Source organism: Leucoraja erinacea, chromosome 2, assembly GCF_028641065.1.
Source record: "Leucoraja erinacea ecotype New England chromosome 2, Leri_hhj_1, whole genome shotgun sequence".
Lineage (NCBI taxonomy): Eukaryota > Metazoa > Chordata > Chondrichthyes > Rajiformes > Rajidae > Leucoraja > Leucoraja erinaceus.
The window spans coordinates 119,040,857-119,058,748 of record NC_073378.1 but is presented as its reverse complement, the minus strand read 5'-3'; the positions used below and the strand labels follow the sequence as shown (position 1 = coordinate 119,058,748).

The window sequence follows — 17,892 nt, the reverse complement described above, 5'->3', positions numbered from 1 at the left end:
TCCCCCTTCTCTTCCCCCGTCTGAGCTGAAGCCCAATGGCGGAGCTGGCGGCCTCCAACCTGCGACCAACCTCGAGGATCCGGAGGTAGAGCCAGCCAGGACTTACCAACGCGAGGCTGGCCGTCTTCGAGCCGCCGCGGCGTTCGGGCAGCGGCACGGCTCGGTGCTCCGGTGAGGGTGGACGGCACGGGGCTGAGACACTCCTGTGAGGGCGGCCCGGCTCCCGGCTGGAAGGCACTGCTGTGGGGGCGGCCCGGTGCAGGGCTGAGATGCTCCCGTGTGGGCGGCCCGGCTCCCGGCCCGGCTCCCGGCTGGAAGGCGCTCCCGTGTGGGCGACCCGGTCTGGAAGGTGCTCCCGTGGGGGCGGCCCGGTGCGGGGCTGAGACGCTCCCGTGTGGGCGGCCCAGCTCCCGGCTGGAAGGCGCTCCCGTGTGGGCGGCCCGGTGCGGGGCTGAGACGCTCCCGTGTGGGCGGCCCGGTGCGGGGCGGAGACGGTGCTCCGGTGGCTGAGTCAGCGTTCTGGCGGCGGCGACCTGAATCCGGGGCTCGGCCGCGGGCCAGTGGATGACATCGTCGGGAGCTCGCGGGTCACAGGTTGATGCCTGTTTTCCGGAGCTCCTGTGGCAACAACTGCTGGAGGGCGGCAGCTTCGACCGCCCCCGGGCCGCCGAGCTTGTACCGCAGGACTGACTTACCATCGCCCGGTGGGGTATCGCCTCAGCGCAGAGGGAGAAGAGGAGGTAAGAGACAGCAACCCTAGGACTTTTGCCTCCATCACAGTGAGGACGTGCTTGGTGATCTCACTGTGGTGGATGTTAATTTGTGTTTATTGTGTGTTGTTTATTATTACATGTATGGCTGCAGGCAACGACATTTCGTTCAGACCGAAAGGTCTGAATGACAAATGAAGGATTCAATTCAATTAAATTAAATTTAATCTTGACATCTAATTCTCTCTTGCCTATTTATGTTTTATAATTGGCTTCGCTGATAATTTATTGCAGAAGTCAAGAGCAGCTCAGGCAGTTTTATATAGTGATAAACATGAAAAATATAGCAATATTTTATTTGTTCGTATAAACAGGTAGAAAAGGCTTATCAATTGCAAGGCAAGTAAGAACTCAATTGATCCAGCTCCTGCTCAGTAACATAATTTCAATAAAGCAGGAATGCATATTGATGCTAAACAATTTAAAAATCATGAATAAACTATCATAAACAGAAAAATTAGTGAATCTCACCACTCGTCATTTGGGATCTGACACATGGACGTAAAAACGTAATAGACTGCAGAAAGCTCATGAATGTAATTACAAAGATTAATGTTTTGCTGACATTGTGATTTGAAGGGGAAGATAAAACGGATCTGAAAAGTGCCTCCATTAATAATTTTTTAAATTGGTTCCAGAAATATTACAGATGTGCAGGTTGAGCCAGATGGCCAAGATTATCAATTCATTTCATGAACTGGATTATGTAGTGTCATGTTTTTCAGCATTCTAAGATTCAAACTCAATGTAAATAAAAAGTAGAAAATCCTTACAAGGTTTTTGGCTTTCCTTCTGGGTCCTCCAAGTATGTCATGCAATTATGTAACCCCATCACATACTATGGCATCCAGTTCATGTCTATGGCACACTCAGAATAAAAGGACGTACCTTTAGAAAGGTGAGTAGGAATTTCTTTAGCCAGATGGTGGTGAATCTGTAGAATTCAATGCCACAGATGCTGTGGAGGCTAAGTCATTAGGTATTTTTAAAATGGAGATAGATAATTTTTGATTAGTAAGGGTGTCAAGGGTGATGGAGAGAAGGCCGGAGAATACAGTTGAGAGGGAAAAATAGATCAGCCATAATCAAATGGCATAGTAGACTAGATGGGCCAAATGGCCTCATTGTCCTCATGTGTCTATGGTCTTATGGTCCTTGGACCACCCATTCAGAAATAGTAGTGAGAGCTTGTATTAGATTTGTCCCCTTTATGTGATGCACTCATCCAGGTCCCTCCCCCATGAATTTCCCAGCAGTGAGCCCACAAATGAAGATTCTACTGAAAACTAAACACTCCTAAACATGCAAATCTTTACATTTCTTGATCCGGATGCCCTGCATTGACTGATGGGTGGGTAAACACACTGAATCAAGAACCACGTTAGGTGTGTCAGCACAATGAAGCAGATCAAAGAGAGGCAATCCAAGGGATGTGAATGGAAGAGATCCTGGAAGGTACTCCTCCTGCTCCAGTAGGCAAATGAGTCATGTCACAACCCTACATGCAAAGAATTTTGTTATTTGTATCCGATCACAATGAATGACTGGCAGTGGAAAATAGGTGGTGCAATATGTGACTTGGTACACATATTACTTCTGTTGTGGAGTAACAAACATACAAATGAGAACTGTCAGAACCTTGAAGAGATAGACAAGAGAAATAGGAAGCTGGAAGTAAATTGGTTTCATCCCTACCGCAACAATATAACAACAATTTTTATTTTGTTAATTTATTCATTCATAAGACATTTATTATCTATACCTATCTCCAAGAAAGAGGAAACGGTGAGAGTTCTGAAAACAGGATGAGGCAGCCTTAAATGATTTTTGCTCAAGGTAATTTGACGGTGGTGGCCCATAATTTGCACAGAGACAAACATGCATTCCGAAGAGAGGCTCATAAGTTCATAAGACGCAAGAGCATAATTAGGCCATTCGGCCCATTGAGTTTGCGCATCCATTTGATCATGGCTAAGCTGTTTTTCCCTCTCAACCCCATTCTCCTGCCTTATCCCCGTAACCTTTGCACTCTTACTAATCAAGAATATCCAAGAATACCACAGCCAATGATCAGAAGAACCATTGCTGCTTTTTTCTCCAAAATACTGCCTGACTTAATGAGTATCCTGAGCATACTTTGCTTTTATTGCAGATACATGTGATTATATTTTGGACGAATTGGAACTGAAAGAAGTAGAACAAGAAATTATGCAGTGTTAGCAAGGACTAAAGTAAGAGTGGAAGTGGGCAGTATTTTGGAGATGTAAATAAATGTTTTTTGTCAAACACTGTAATGGAGTTTGTACTTCCACTCTTCTTTGAATTGTACATTAAGGTTTTAAATGATCTGGCATTGTCCATGGTAATAGTGAGTAAGAGACAGAAACCAAGAGCAAGAGAGCAGATTTTAGGAAGCAAGTAAAAATAATTTTCAATCTCCGCAATGTCCATCTGCGGAAGAGTGCATCACATTCATGGCTTTAGTCAGACAGATAATCTTGCTAAATAAAACCAGTTTAATTTAGTTTAGTTTAGTTCAGAGGTACAGCGCGGAAACAGGCACTTCGGCCCACCGTGTCCGTGTCAACCAGCAAATCCCGCACACTAACACGATGGATGGTGGAGATAGGGAGATAGATAGATAGATAGGGGGTACATACTGAATGGAAGTCGAGATAAGGAGCAGGTTAGGTAAACCAATGAATTCATAGTAGCAGTTTTATGAGAAATGTTAAAACATTTTACTACATCGAAGAATTTTACTACCTCATTCTTCCAGTGGCAAACCAAAATGATTTGTGTATATTAGGAATGGCAATAACCTTTTAAGTAATATTATTCAATTATATCAAATCCCATAAAAATGAATTACTCTGGAAATTTAACATATTATGAAAATTACCTCTTCTGAGAGAGTTCCTGCAAGCTTTTCTTGATCCATTGAAATCCTAAATTAATGTTGAGAAAATATCATACATATTAACAAAGGATTATCACAGCCTAAAGTGTCTTTTTAAATAAAAGATAGGTTTAAATAGTTATAATTATAGACCATCCTTTTTCCTTATTTTTATTCTATATTTTAACATAACACCATGATTTTAATAACTTGGAGATGAGTACAGGAACTAAACTCATATTGATTGGAATTATAATTTCCTCACCTGCACCATTCTTGACACATTCAGGAAGCAAATGTCTCATTTTCGTATGAATAAGAAGGCAGTCATTTGGCCCATCAAGTCGACATTGGCTCCCAGATCAATTAAATTAATCCTATTCCCCTTTATATTTACCCCAAACAATTTTATTATACACTAGACCAAGTGGGACCTGTTGGGTCCCTGTCACACGGGGGGCCTGGTCCCCCAACGCAACCCATTCCCCAACGCAATTTTCCACCACTCACCCATAGCCGACAACTGCTCAATTCGGCTTTTGCACCCTCCTTCATTTTTACATTTAAAAAAAATGCATTTGCACTTGCTAGCTAGCAGAAAACAGTGTACTGTGACATTTAAAAAATGCATTTGCACTTGCTAGTTAGCAGAACTCAGTGTACTGTGACTTAAAAAAATGCATTTGCACTGGCTAGCTAGCAGAACTCAGTGTACTGTGACTTAAAAAAAATGCATTTGCACTTGCTAGGGCGAGCAAAGTATCCAGAGAACCAGCATCCACCGCCCTCTGAGGCAGGGAATTCCACAGACTCACAACTCTCTGTGAGAAAAAGTGTTTCCTTGTCTCCGTTCTAAATGGCTTACCTCTTATTCTTAAACTGTGGCCCCTGGTTCTGGACTCCCCCAACATCGGGAACACAAGTCCTGCCGCTAGTGTGTCCAAACCCTTAAGATCTTATATGTTTCAATAAGATACCCACTCATCCTTCTAAATTCCATAGTGTACAAGCCCAGACGCTCCATTCTCTCAGCATATGTCCCGCCATCCCATGCCATGCACATGGAGGGAACGGCCCACCCGGAGGGCAATCATACTCATCTTTAAGTGATCGCCAGTGATGATTTTCTGAAGCCTACTTCCAATACCTCATTCAATCAGCCCTAATTGATCTGATCTGAGCCTAGCCTAGTCATTTTATATATATATATATATATATGTGTGTGCATGATATATATAGATCACACACACACACGTGTGTGTCTGTGTCTGTGTCTGTCCTTGTGTGTATATATATATATATATATATATATAATACAAATAAAAACAAACAATAATAGTGTAAAAAGACAAAACTAATGCCCCCAATTCTAGGTAGTTCAGAACTTATTTGGAGTTTGTAGTGTTTAATAGCCGGGTGGCTGTCGGGAAGAAGCTGTTCCTGAACCTCGGCATTGCATTTGTGGGTCTCTGATGATGCTGGCTTCGTTTTTTTAGGCAGCGACTCCTGTAAATCCCTTCAATGGTGAGGAGATCAGTACCTGTGATGGATTGGGCAGTGTTCACCAATTTTTTCAGTCTTCTTCGCTGCTGGGCATTCAAGTTGCTGATCCAGGCCGTGATGAAATTAGTCAATATGGTCGAAGGTAGACATAAAATGCTGGTGTAACTCAGCGGGACAGGCAGCATCCCTGGAGAGAAGGAATGGGTGACATTTCTTCAGTCTGAGTTCCTCCGAAATTTTGTGTCTACCTTTGATTTCAACCAGAATCTGCAGTTCTTTCCAAGTCAATATGGTCTCTACTGTACACTTGTAAAAGTTCAAGAGTGTGTTCTCTGACATAAAGAATCTCTGCAAACTTCTCAGGAAGTAGCGGCGTTGATGGGCTTTCTTTATAATTGCATCAGTGTGCTTGGCTCAGGAAAGATCTTCAAAGATATGCACACCTAGGAATTTGAAGAAGCTTTTGACTCTTTTGCCAGTTCATTGGCTATATTAGAGAGGGAGTTAGATGTGGCCCTTGTGGCTAAAGGGATCAAAGGGTATGGAGAGAAAGCAGGTACAGGATACTGAGTTGGATGATCAGCCATGATCATATTGAATGGCGGTGCAGGCTCGAAGGGCCGAATGGCCTACTCCTGCACCTATTTTCTATGTTTCTATGTTTCTACACAATGAGTAGAGCAGGGGTCTGAGTACACAGCCTTGAGGTGCTCCCGTACTGATGGTTATCGAGGAAGAAATGTTGCTGCCAATTCGTACAGATTGTGGTCTGTTGATGTGAAAGTTGAGGATCCAGTTACAGAGGGATGTGCAGAGACCCAGTTCCGTGAGCTTTCTAATCAGCTTAGTGGGGATGATTGTATTGAATGCCGAGCTGTAGTCTATAAACAACAGCTTGACGTATGTGATTTAATGTCCAAGTGGTCCAGTGCGGAGTGGAGAGCCAGTGAGATTGTATCCTACATTGACCTGGTGTGGCAGTATGCAAATTGTACTGGCTCGAATCATCATTCTTTGTCCATATAGGAATGGAAATTTAGCATAACTCTTAAGCTCAATTTTCTTTTCACAATTCCAACAGTGGTCATTGGATAGAAAAACCCAAATGTTTCCTTCCTAACCCAACAGCCACTGAGTTATTTTTACATTGCTTCAGATGTGAGCTAATTTACCACCGAGTATGGATCCACGCTGATCTGGTTGACTCAGCTGCATAATGTATTAACCAACTAATCCGCAAACTGAGTAATCTCAACTCTTCAGACTTGATCCTTTAAACCTGATTCTGCAATAATTCTTCAGTCAGCATAATTCCACAGCAAGCACAAAGTATTTTCGAACTTCAAGAAGACGACATTTCATGGTACAAATTTTGTAAAATATGAAATTCACAATGTGAAGAGTCTCTAGATAGCTAAAACTATGTAACTGTCCTATTACAAACCAAGAAATATAAAATGTTCAAATAGCTCTGGGTCAGGGCACTGGCTCAAACACTTTTGTAGCTAAAGGGACGACACAGTGATGCAGCAGTACATTTGCTGCCTTACAGCGCCAGAGATCTAGGTTCGATTCTGACTGCGGGTGCTGTCTGTTAGGAGTTTGTACATTCCCTCTGTGACCATCTGGGTTTTCTCCGGGTGCTCCGGTTTCGAACCACATTCCAAAGATGTAGGTTAATTGGCTTCTGAAAATTGTTTCTAGTGTGTCGGATAGAACTAATGTATGGGTGATTGCTGGCCAGTGTGGAGTCTGTGGGTCGAAGGGCATGTTACCACACTGCATCTCTAAGATAAAACTCAGATATTGACTATTTCATTCCACAGGACTATTCTTTTTATTTGCTCCTCATGGTTGTTTCTTACCTATCTTCCTCCTGCCCTTGAATTTTCCTTCCAATGGAAGATAAATCATCTGAAGCATTAATTTTGTTTTAACCAGACCTGCATTTGTTACACATGTATGTTTTATTCGTTTCTTCGTGTTTATCAAAAACATTTTGCTGAAAAGCATTTCTGCTAGTTTTTTTAAATCATTTCAAGGATTACTCAAATGGACATACAACACTTTACACCATGAAAGTCCAAACTGGAACACTAACAGAACTGATGTTCCCAATCACAGAGTTGACATAGAACCAATATAGTTTCCATTTGATAATCCAACCTGTGACCTCTATCATCAAGGAAGATGAGAAGGACAAGGGGAGCAGGTTCGTGGGAACACCATCACCTGCAGGCCCTCTCCAAGCGGCATACCATCTGACTTGGAAATACATCATTATTCACATTAGTCCGAATCCCGGAATTCTTTAAACAACAGCATTACGGGTGTCCCTTCATACGATCAGTGACAGCATTTCAAGAAGTCTCACCATCACTTACTCAAGGACAGTTAGGGAAAGCAATAAACATAAGCCTTGTCACAAAATTGAAGAAAAATAAGTCACGTTATTGACAGGATTAAAACTGTGGAAATTTACCCTTTTAATTTGCTTTCATCTGTAAATTCAGGCAGATGCCTCTGTTCCCTTTTCCTCCTGCCAGACTGTTCCTGTAAATGAAAATAACCATGAGTCTCAGTCAATAATATAATTAGCCAAGAGGCAAAGAATGACATCTGCAACCAACAACCGTTGAAGACCCGGGTTTAATCCTGACATCGGGTTCTGCCTGTGTGGTGATTGCACTTTCTCACATCCGAAAGACGTGCATGTTTGTAGGTTAATTGGCATCTGTAAATTACCTCTGAGTTTGTCAGTAATGGGACAACATAAACTAGTGTCAATGGGTGATCTATGGTCAGTGTAGACTCGGTAGGCCAAAGGGCCTGTTTCCACGCTGTTTCTCCAAACTAAAAAACTAAAATTAAAACCTTGCATGGAAGAAATCAAGAAGCACCCTGGGTGCAAACATTTATGTGACGGTGGGAAAAGAACATGTGGTTAGCAGCTGGGAAACACCAAAATGCTGGTAACACAGTTTAGCCTGCTGAACATAATGCCAGGAAGACGTCTCAACCCAAAACGTCACTCATTCATTCTCTCCAGAGATACCCTCTGTCCCGATGAGTTACTCTAGCATTTTGTGTCAAACTTTGATTTAAACTAGCATCTGCAGTTCTTTCCTACACATAATGCCAGGGAGTTTTGAGAACTTTACCACCTAGCACCGGCCAGATTAATGGCTTGGGATTGGAGCCTAAAAACTGTCAGGTATGGGGCCCTAGATGTCTTAAGGATGGGATTCCTATTATAGTCATTAATTGACCACAGAAACAGGCCATTTGACCCACTATGTCCATGTTGACCATTTGGCCCATCTACTCTAATCCCATTTGCATCCACTCCATATCCTTCTCTGCCCTGTCCATAGGATTGCCTGTTCAACTGTCATCTAATGATGTCACCTAGAAATTTGCAAACAACTCTCCAAACCTTCATCCAGGTCATTAATATATTTGGTTAAAATGCTGTGGCGCCTTCACGCCCACGTTGGTTTTGCATACAGCCTGTCACTGCTGGCGACTCGCCAGCAGCTTCAGAGTTGTGCCGTAAACCATTTCCGCCGACGAACATCCTAGGTCTGCTTTCACTGCCGTACGAATGCCAAGCAGAACCAGAGGCAACCGTTCACTCCAGTTTGACGCGTCTCCTCCTGGTGCCAGAACGGCTTTCAACTGGCGATGGAACCGTTCAATCAGGCTGGTCACTTGTGGATGATGCGCCGTCGTTCGAATCCGGTTCGTGCCCAAGAGGTCGGTTAGTGTTTAAAACAGTGCAGACTCGAATTGCGGTTCTTGGTCTGTTGTGATCGTACTTGGGACCCCAAAGATCGAAATCCATCGGTCAACAAAAGCGCGGGCTATTGTTTACGCTGAAATGTCGATGACTGGGATAGCATCTTGCCATCTTGTGAACCGGTCTTCACAAGTGATCAGATGTGTAAGCAGACCAGCCATGGAAAAGCAAATCCGGTTGCCGACACCTTATCAAGACTGGAGGTGGATGTTCTGAATGCGGCCACACTCATCGATTTTGATGCCATGGCTCGCGCGCAGCATACTGACCCTGATCTTATCCATTACGCATACAGCCCTAAAATTGGAAGATGCACCATTCGTGACACAAAATAAACCATCCTCTTCTACCATGCTGGTGAGTCGCCAGCGGTGACTGGCTGTGTGCATAAACAACGTGGGCATGAAGGCGCCATAAAGCAACAAATCTTTGCATTACTTGTAATATTCAACAATCGGATAAATCTCTATTTAACTACTCCATTTTCTATCTCCTGACTGAATTACATCCATGTCTAAACGTCACCTCCAGTTTCATGCCCATTCAATGTTAGAATAATCTCGCAAGATAAATCAACAAATGCATTCTGATCACATCCCTAATTATCTATATATTGATGATCTGTCTAAACAATTGAAAGCCTGTAACAATGGGTGCGTGATTGGTAATATTTTAGTGAACCATATTATGTATGCAGATGATCTTGTGGTCTTTAGTCCATCTAGCGCTGGTCTCCAGTAGCTCCTTACTATATGTTCCGTGCATGGTATGGAACATGACATTAAATATAATGCTAGTAAGAGTGCTGTTATGGTCTGTAGAATCAAATGCCTAAAATATCCTGTTTTTAAATTGTCTGACAACAATCTTAGCGTCTGTAATAAGATAAAATATCTAGGGCATATTATTACAGAACAAATGACAGATGATGAGGATATTTATAGGCAACGACGCATGCTGTATGTACAGGCAAATATTCTCTTGCGTAAATTTGGTGCGTATGCACATGTGGTGAAGATGTCACTATTTAGAGCATACCGCACACCACTCTACACTGTGCACCTGTGGTAGAACTATTTAAAGACAAGTAAGCAGAGACTAAAGGTGGCATATAACGATGCCATGAGAACACTGCTAAGGAAACCTAGATGGTGTAGTGCCAGTAATATGTGTGTGGCTGCAGGAGTCAGTACTTTAGAAGCTATCCTAAGACACCACATGTATAAATTCATTGGCAGGATAAATTACTCTAAAAATGTGCTTATTGTGGCCTTGACAAACATAAGGGTTAGCACTACACGCTACGAATCCCAGTTGTGGAGACATTGGTATCGTTGTCTCGTTATAGGACATTGATCATCTTTTAATCTGGATTTTTAACTTAAGTATTGTGTGTTTAAAAAATATATAAATTATGATGTTTTTATGTGATATACCATGATTTTACTTCGGAGTCACGTGAGTGACTTCGTGAAGAACCCGCTTACAACGCATGCGTGTCATTACGCTAACGCATTGCAACTCGTCATTGTCGGGAGGAAGGACGTTCCTCCCAAACGGCGGGGTTTTCGAACCTGCAACAGTAAGGTAAGTGAACATCGTTCTTTACTTACCTTTTTTCTACAGAAGGCTGTTGGAAGCTGGCGGGGGAGAAGTCTGCAAGCGCCGAAAAGGACAGCAGGCAGCCAGCGACGGCCGGTGGCACGACAGTCCCCCTTAGCGGGAGTTCGTGCGACTTCAGCTCCGGGAAAAAAATACCGACAAGGGAGCACTCCGGAGCCGACACAGCCCCAAAGACCGACGCTACATGGGCCTGGGGCTGTGCAACAGGTAAGAAAATTCCTTACCTTTTCTTATTCTTTCCAGGAAGGCTGACGAGCTGCCGTTTCTACAGCAGCAGTCAGCCAGCAACGGAAGTCGGCACCACTGTCTCCCATAACGGGAGCGAGTGCCAACTTCACCCCATACGGGGTGGAGGGAAAAACAGAGCCAACAACCCACAAAACAGTGGGTTGTATTAGGGCTCTGGCACTTTTTAAAATTAGCGGAGAAGGACCAGCCCCGTAAACACCGGGGTCGGTCCGAGCGGCTCGAACCCGACACGGAGGGAACGACGTTCACCAGGGGAAAAAATTAAAAAGTCGGGAACAGCAGGTAAGAGACTCTGCGTTTCCTTCCACTTACCCTTTAGGTGCAGACATGGACCGGGTCCATGTAAGCTGCAGAAAGACCGCGGAGTGCAGGCAGCCGGCAGGAGAACAGCAACGGCAGCCAGCTGCGGCAGGAGCAGCGGCAGCGGCAGCGGCAGGAGCAGCAGCGGCAGCCGACAATGGCAGGAGCAGCAAAGGCACTTCGATTCCCGGAGGGGAAAACACCTGTGCCCGACTTCGCTCCCGCAACAGGGGGCAAATTCATTTCTGGGGCAGTATGCCAGTCTCGCTTTGGAAGCGAGTCTGGCTTGAAGCAGCGCTAACGGCCAGCGCCGAGGCCAAGGACATTGCAGTGCAGTTGACTGGCTGCAACCGACCGCGAGGGACCAGTAATGTGAGTACCGGGGTCGGTCCCAGCGGGTTTTTTAGTTACAGATATCGCTTCTTGGGCCTTTTGACTAAGATCAACTATAGTAGCTGTTATTATCAGTTTTAATATCTTATATGTCCCTTATCTAAGGACCATATAAGTAGGAGTGCCCAGAATTGAGGGCATTAGAGTGGGGTTGACCGGCTGCAACGACCGCAAGGGACCAGTACCGTCAGTACGGGGGTCGGTCCCAGGGGTCTGAGATAAAGGAGCAGCCAGGAGCGCTGAGAGCGTTGGAGCCGGGTTAAAGAAATGGAATAGATGGAATCAGCTGTGCCAGATGTCCTCCACACCGGCCATATCCACTCCACGGAAGGAAGGACAAAGCTGGAGAAGGAGGACCGTGGAACAGCGGGCAGCCAGCAGCAGCCAGCGGCACTTGGATCAACCGTAGTGGGATCAGCTGTGCCCGATGTCGGCCCCGCACGGGCCAGATCCATGCGGCCGAGCGGTAAGGCTAGACACAAATCAAACAAGGTAGTGGACTCAGAAGGGTCCGACTTTGCATAACCGCCGGCAACCAGCGCCCGAGTGCGCTGGAGCAGGGAGAAGCGGTGTATGGAGCCTTGCTCCAACGTGATAAACCCACAGCAGTACCTCTTTGAGGGCTGCACAATGCTTCTACCCCATCAGAGGGGAGCACTGTGGGTCAGTTCTGGGCTGACCTGCAAGAGGGGTCCGCAGAACAAAAGACAAGTGGGCAGCAGTTAAGCCCCACATGGGTACCCCGTGCGGGACCCTAGAGATCTCTAACTCTAAAAAATAGTAGGCAGGACCCTGATGGGCCAGAGCCTGGTAATACAGCATCCCATGATCCTAACACAGCAGGGACTCTGCTGGACATGGTGGCTGATTACTTTAACCAAGTCAAACATGGGTAGACTCGGATCCAGGATGGCAATAGTATTACTATATGTCTGGCCACAAACGCCAACAAGAAATATTTACAGAGACTGGCCAGACATCTGCCACCTGGCAACGGTGAGGCATTACAGGTGCCCAGTGTAAACCAATGCATTTGGCAGCATATGGGGACGAACATCAGGAACCAGGACCTCAAGATCCAGAGAACCTTAAAGGAATTGACGGAAGGCATCATAGCATACACCCGCACCCTGGACTAAACGTAGGTAACCAAAGACCATCAAGACGCACTAGCTCTGTTTAGTAATATGCAATATGACCTGAACTACATGTGGAAGGCTGCCATTCAGCCAGCACTGGGACCCCAAAAATGCTACCATTTGCAAACAAAGAACCATGTGTGGACGAAGCCAAGACACTGGGGCTCATCAAGGCCAGCGCAAGGGCCTATTTTGGAGCACGATACCAGCCACAGGCAAGGCCATAAAAAATGTGGCTCATACCAGTGGTAGTGCCAGAAATCAATATAACCCGCAGGATCCTTTTTTAGGGTATGGCCAGGGCGGCCACCCGGGAAGATGCGGAAGCCTCAACCTCCCACACAACCCCGAACAAGAGATATCAAACCAGAACCTCCTTTTCAAAAAACCAAGGAAATAACACAACCACCGGTAACCATGGAGATAGGTGGGTGTGGTTTTCTTCTGTTAAAAAAGGGACCTACGATGGTGGGGGAGGGGAGGTTGCAACACTACAGTTATGTATGGTATATAATCACTACAGATTCATATAATCTCAGCAGTATTCAGGGTTATCTGATAGGATTTACTCATCCCAATAACCACAGTACAACATACACCAGAATGGCATTTTGTACTTACATAAACCAAACAATCTAAAAACCCACATGGTGCTACAAAAATTGTACACAAAAGGTGTGATTGAGCATACTTTTCATGGAACATTAGAATTTGTATCAAACATATTTATTAAAAATAAAATGGAGTGGGGTTGCAGGATTATCATTGATTTTCAACCCTAAACACATTCGTTCAAGATATTCATTTTAAGATGGATACTCTTATTACTGATAAAGACTTGGTGTCAGCTGGGTTTTTCTATATGGCAGGCATTGACTCAAAAGAGGAACTTTGGTAATATAGAGCTTACAAAAGGGGCAATCATCAGCCCCAATATTATTTACTAAAATTCTAAAACCAGCTTGGCATTGTTATGTAAACAAAGCCATAGGGTGATGTATTTCCCCCGTTCGGCCCCATCAATGGGGTACTAGGGAAAATTCAACTACACTCGGCATCTGGAATTCTCAGAGTACCCGACTGACCTACTAAATCATGGTATTCGGTCATACAGGGGATGGTGTTAGAACCATGTTCCCTAATGAACATAGCCAAAAATTATTAATTTATCCAGTGACTGGAGGCAGTCATCCATGCCATAAGACTATGGATTTATTGATTTGTAGAGTCTAAAAGACCCACTACACGGCATTGGGCTGTCAGACAGGACGATGAATCTCATCTCATCTGTACTAAGACTGTCAACACGGAAGCAGTACCTTGGACACATCAAGAAATGGGGCATATACTGCTTGGACAACAACCTCGACCAAAAGGCCAAGAACATTCTGGCCGTATTGGAATTTTAACAAGCCTCCATTATGATAATCGATGGAGCTACAGTGCCATCAATAGTGCCACAAGTGCACTCTCCAATTACCTATCACAAGGAACGGAGCGGCACGCGGTGGGAACGCACCCCTGGTAAGAAAACCAGGTACTCCGAAATCTGGGACGTGGGTGTCGTTTCTCAACATGCTGAGGAGCTTGTAGCTCATAACAGCATTGTCACTTCAGCAACGGACCAGGAAGATGGTTATGCTCATGGTGTTATTTACCGCACAACGAGTCCAGCCATTAAGCAAACTGAGCCTGGACTCCCTGATCATCTCACCCGAGAAACTGGTGTTTGTCATACAGGATTTAATAAAAGAAAACAGACCAGGTTCATCGGGTCAAGTGTTTGAATTTATGGTATACCCATATGACAAACGACTGTGTATAGCAAGACACATCTAACAATACATAGAATATACTAAGAGCATTCGAGGTCAGAGAATGGCGTTGTTTATCTCTTACAAGAAACCGCATGAAAGGGTCACGACTCAAACTATATCAAGGTGGCTCAAATATGTCCTAAAGATGGCAGGAATAGACACTAATGTTTTTAACTCTCATTCCACCAGGGCTGCAGCAACATCCGCAGCAAAAATTGTACAGGTACCCACAGACCAAATCCTCAGAATCGCAGGATGGTCATCCAAAAAGGGTTTTCCACAGGTTTTATAATAAACCAGTTATTTTTTGGAGCCATCATTGTATTCAGAAAACATTTTACGTTCAACAATATAATTTGCCCGAAAGGTTACAGGGCTATGATTCTCCATGTAAAAAATGTATATATTTTTCGTTATACCACACAACTTTTTGTATAAGTGTGTTTTAAACTTACTAATTATGCTCTCTCCCAATACTCAAGGCAGTTGTGAAGCATGGACTCGTTCCACGGCATGAGGTCACAGAGCTTTGAAATCTTCACGAAGTCACTCACGTGACTCCGAAGTAAAATAGTAAGATTAAACGAGAACTTACCAGTTTGAAGTTTGATCTGTATTTTATGAGGAGTTACGATGAGGGATTACGTGCCCTCCGCTCCCACCCTCTTATGATCATATCACAAACTGGTATATCTTTGATAATCTTACTATGTTAGATCATTATAGGTTCCTGTGACCTCACACCGCCGCTTTGAAGAATGACACACATGCGTTGTAAGCAGGTTCTTCACGTAATCCCTCATCGTAACTCCTCATAAAATACAGATCAAACTTCAAACTGGTAAGTTCTCGTTTAATCTTACTATTTTATATATATTTATGATATTTGATATGCAATGCATTTTTAATGTAATGTTGCCACTTGTCTGGACCTTGAGTCCGTAATAAAGTTTATTATTATTATTATTATTATTATTATTATTATTATTATTATTATTATTATTATTATTATTATTATTATTACCCATAGGCCTCTCTAAAAAATCAATTAGTTAGATAAGGCCTGAGCTTACAAATGTTGCTCACAATATTTGATACTTTCATGAGGGCTCACTTTTTCTTTCTTAACTTCAGAGTTGACCCTAAAGTAAAAATTTGGTTATGGCCCTTATTGAAAACCTAATTTAAAAAGACAATTAAATTAAGAATGATAAAATGGAAATGTGCTCAATTTAGGTTTGTTCTCCATCCAAATGAGATTTCCAAATATTGCCATCTGCATAAATCATAAGTTTGATGTATTTGGTTATTCTATGTAAAATACCACAAATTCAGACAACCCTAATTCTATAATTCAAATAATTAATTTTAGAAAAGAATATGAATAATTTAAAAAAGACTAACCTTATTAGTTTCTCCTTGTTTTCCGTGCTCTTCCCTTCCCTTCTTATGTTTGTGTTTTCGCTCTCGATCTTCCCTTCTTTCCAAATCTTTTTTTTCTTTCTCCTTGTGTTCCCGCTCCCTAACAGGATCTTTAAAATCTTTATTTTGATGCTTTCTCTTATCTTCTTTGGATTCTTTGACTTTTCTCTCTCTCTGTTTCCTTTCCACGTCCTCACCCTTGGCCTCCAGACCAGACTCATGTTTGTCCCTATGCTTCTTTTCACGATGTATATCACGAAGTCCATGCTCCTTACGCTCCTTGTGTCGGCACTCGGAATCATCATCTTTTAAATCAGAAGATCTTCTTTTCTTCTCTTTGCCTTCTTCATTACTCTGTCAGTATATAAGCATGTTTTTAATAGCGCACTGTTCACTTTAATTAGTCTGAAAACTGAACAACTGTTTCCATTTATTAAAATAAACATTCACCACCTTTGCAAACGCAAGGGAGTATTTAAGTTGCTACACAAATTTTAGTTAATACACAGTGTTTTTCATTGCACTTTCATCTCTTGTTTTGGTGCAATGACTGTTACCCCGGTCAGCAACATTGTTACAATAGATCTTTGATAATAATCAAGTGGAGTAAACAGATAATTAAAAATGTACTGCAAACTTAATTAAAAAACTAATTACAAAACAAAGAAATTTGCAGAACAATATTTACTGTCAGTAGAAAGATCAATCTTTAATATAATAATGATCTGCTATTAAACAAAGGTCGGTATGTAATATACATGACAGTTAGTAATATATGTGAATGACTCAATTGTTTGTAAAATGCATGAATGACCCAACAGTCTGTAATATATGTGAACTGGACCAAGTGTGGACCCGCTGGGCCCCGTCCCCCAAAAAAATATTCCACCACTGACCCATAGCCCCCAAATGCGCAGGCGTGGCTGAGTGGTTCCCGTTGTGATGCAAGAGATCCCCGTTGTGATGCGAGTCCTACGGCAACCCTCCCCCAATTGCACCTCATCATCCCTCTTCCTACGCTATCCTCCTCCGTTCCCCCTCATCCCCCAGCACTCCCTCCCCCTCCTCTTCACCCTCGATATTCTTTCCCCTCTCCTCCTCCCCTTGTCTCCTCCTCCCTCCCTTACATCTCCCTCCCTCTCCTTTCCCCTACCCTCAGTCACTCCCTCCCTCCATAACCCCTCTCCCCTCCCTACTCTCCCTCTATCTCCCTGCTCCCCCACTCCTCACCCCCCCATCCCATTCCGCCACTCTCCCTCCTCATCTCCAACAAACTTCTCTCCTCTCCCTCTATCGCCCATTCCCTACCTCCCCCACTCCCCCCTCCTCACCTCCCCACTTTTCCCTCCCTCTCCTCACCCTACCCCCTCCTCTCCCTCTATCCCCCTGCTCTCCAACTCTTCACCTCCTCCCTATCCCACACCACCACAATGAAAATTGCGATGTTTTTTTTAATATAACCTCCTCCCAATCCCACCCCCCCCCCCCCAACACTGAAAATCACAATTTTTCTTAAAAATAACCTAAACACAATGTTAGCTGTTAATGAAAACAGAAGAATTTGATTAAAACTGAGTTTTTTTTTAAATTGCAGTTTTTTTTAATGAAAATGAGATCGCATTGTGACGTAATTGTAAATGAAAACTGAAGAATTTGATTTAAATGGATTTTGTTTTTAAATCGTGTTTTTTAATGTAAATGAGATTCGGGATCCCATTGTGACATCATTGTGACGTCAAATGCGGCTGGCGGGCAGAGCAAGTGGAAAAGTGGTTTGCAAAGTGATTTTTGTAAAGTTTAAAATGTCAATAACGTAAAAGATAACATCAATCCGAACGAAACGTGTTTCTTTTACATCCCAGGACAATGGTGAGTAATGTGGGCCAAAAATTGTAATGTTATCGTGTATCGTTTTGGCGGGGTTTTGAAATATCACACACACGCATCCATACAAACAAACAAACAAGATGAGAGTTTT

General features: G+C 43.4%; 1 protein-coding gene and 1 pseudogene across 3 annotated transcripts in view; one reads left to right on the top strand and one right to left on the bottom strand.

Moving 5' to 3' along the window:
- dync2i1 (dynein 2 intermediate chain 1) overlaps positions 1-17,892 on the bottom strand; it is a 78,979-nt gene that overhangs the window by 44,581 nt on the left and 16,506 nt on the right. For all 3 annotated transcript variants that reach the window (XM_055664587.1, XM_055664594.1, XM_055664603.1), the window contains exons 5-7: positions 15,897-16,268; positions 7,655-7,725; positions 3,673-3,718 (exon numbers count right to left, since the gene is read on the bottom strand). In XM_055664587.1, coding sequence (XP_055520562.1) covers positions 3,673-3,718; positions 7,655-7,725; positions 15,897-16,268 — 489 coding nt within the window. The remainder of the gene's footprint in view (positions 1-3,672; positions 3,719-7,654; positions 7,726-15,896; positions 16,269-17,892) is intronic.
- Positions 11,559-11,663, top strand: LOC129716392 (U2 spliceosomal RNA; annotated as a pseudogene).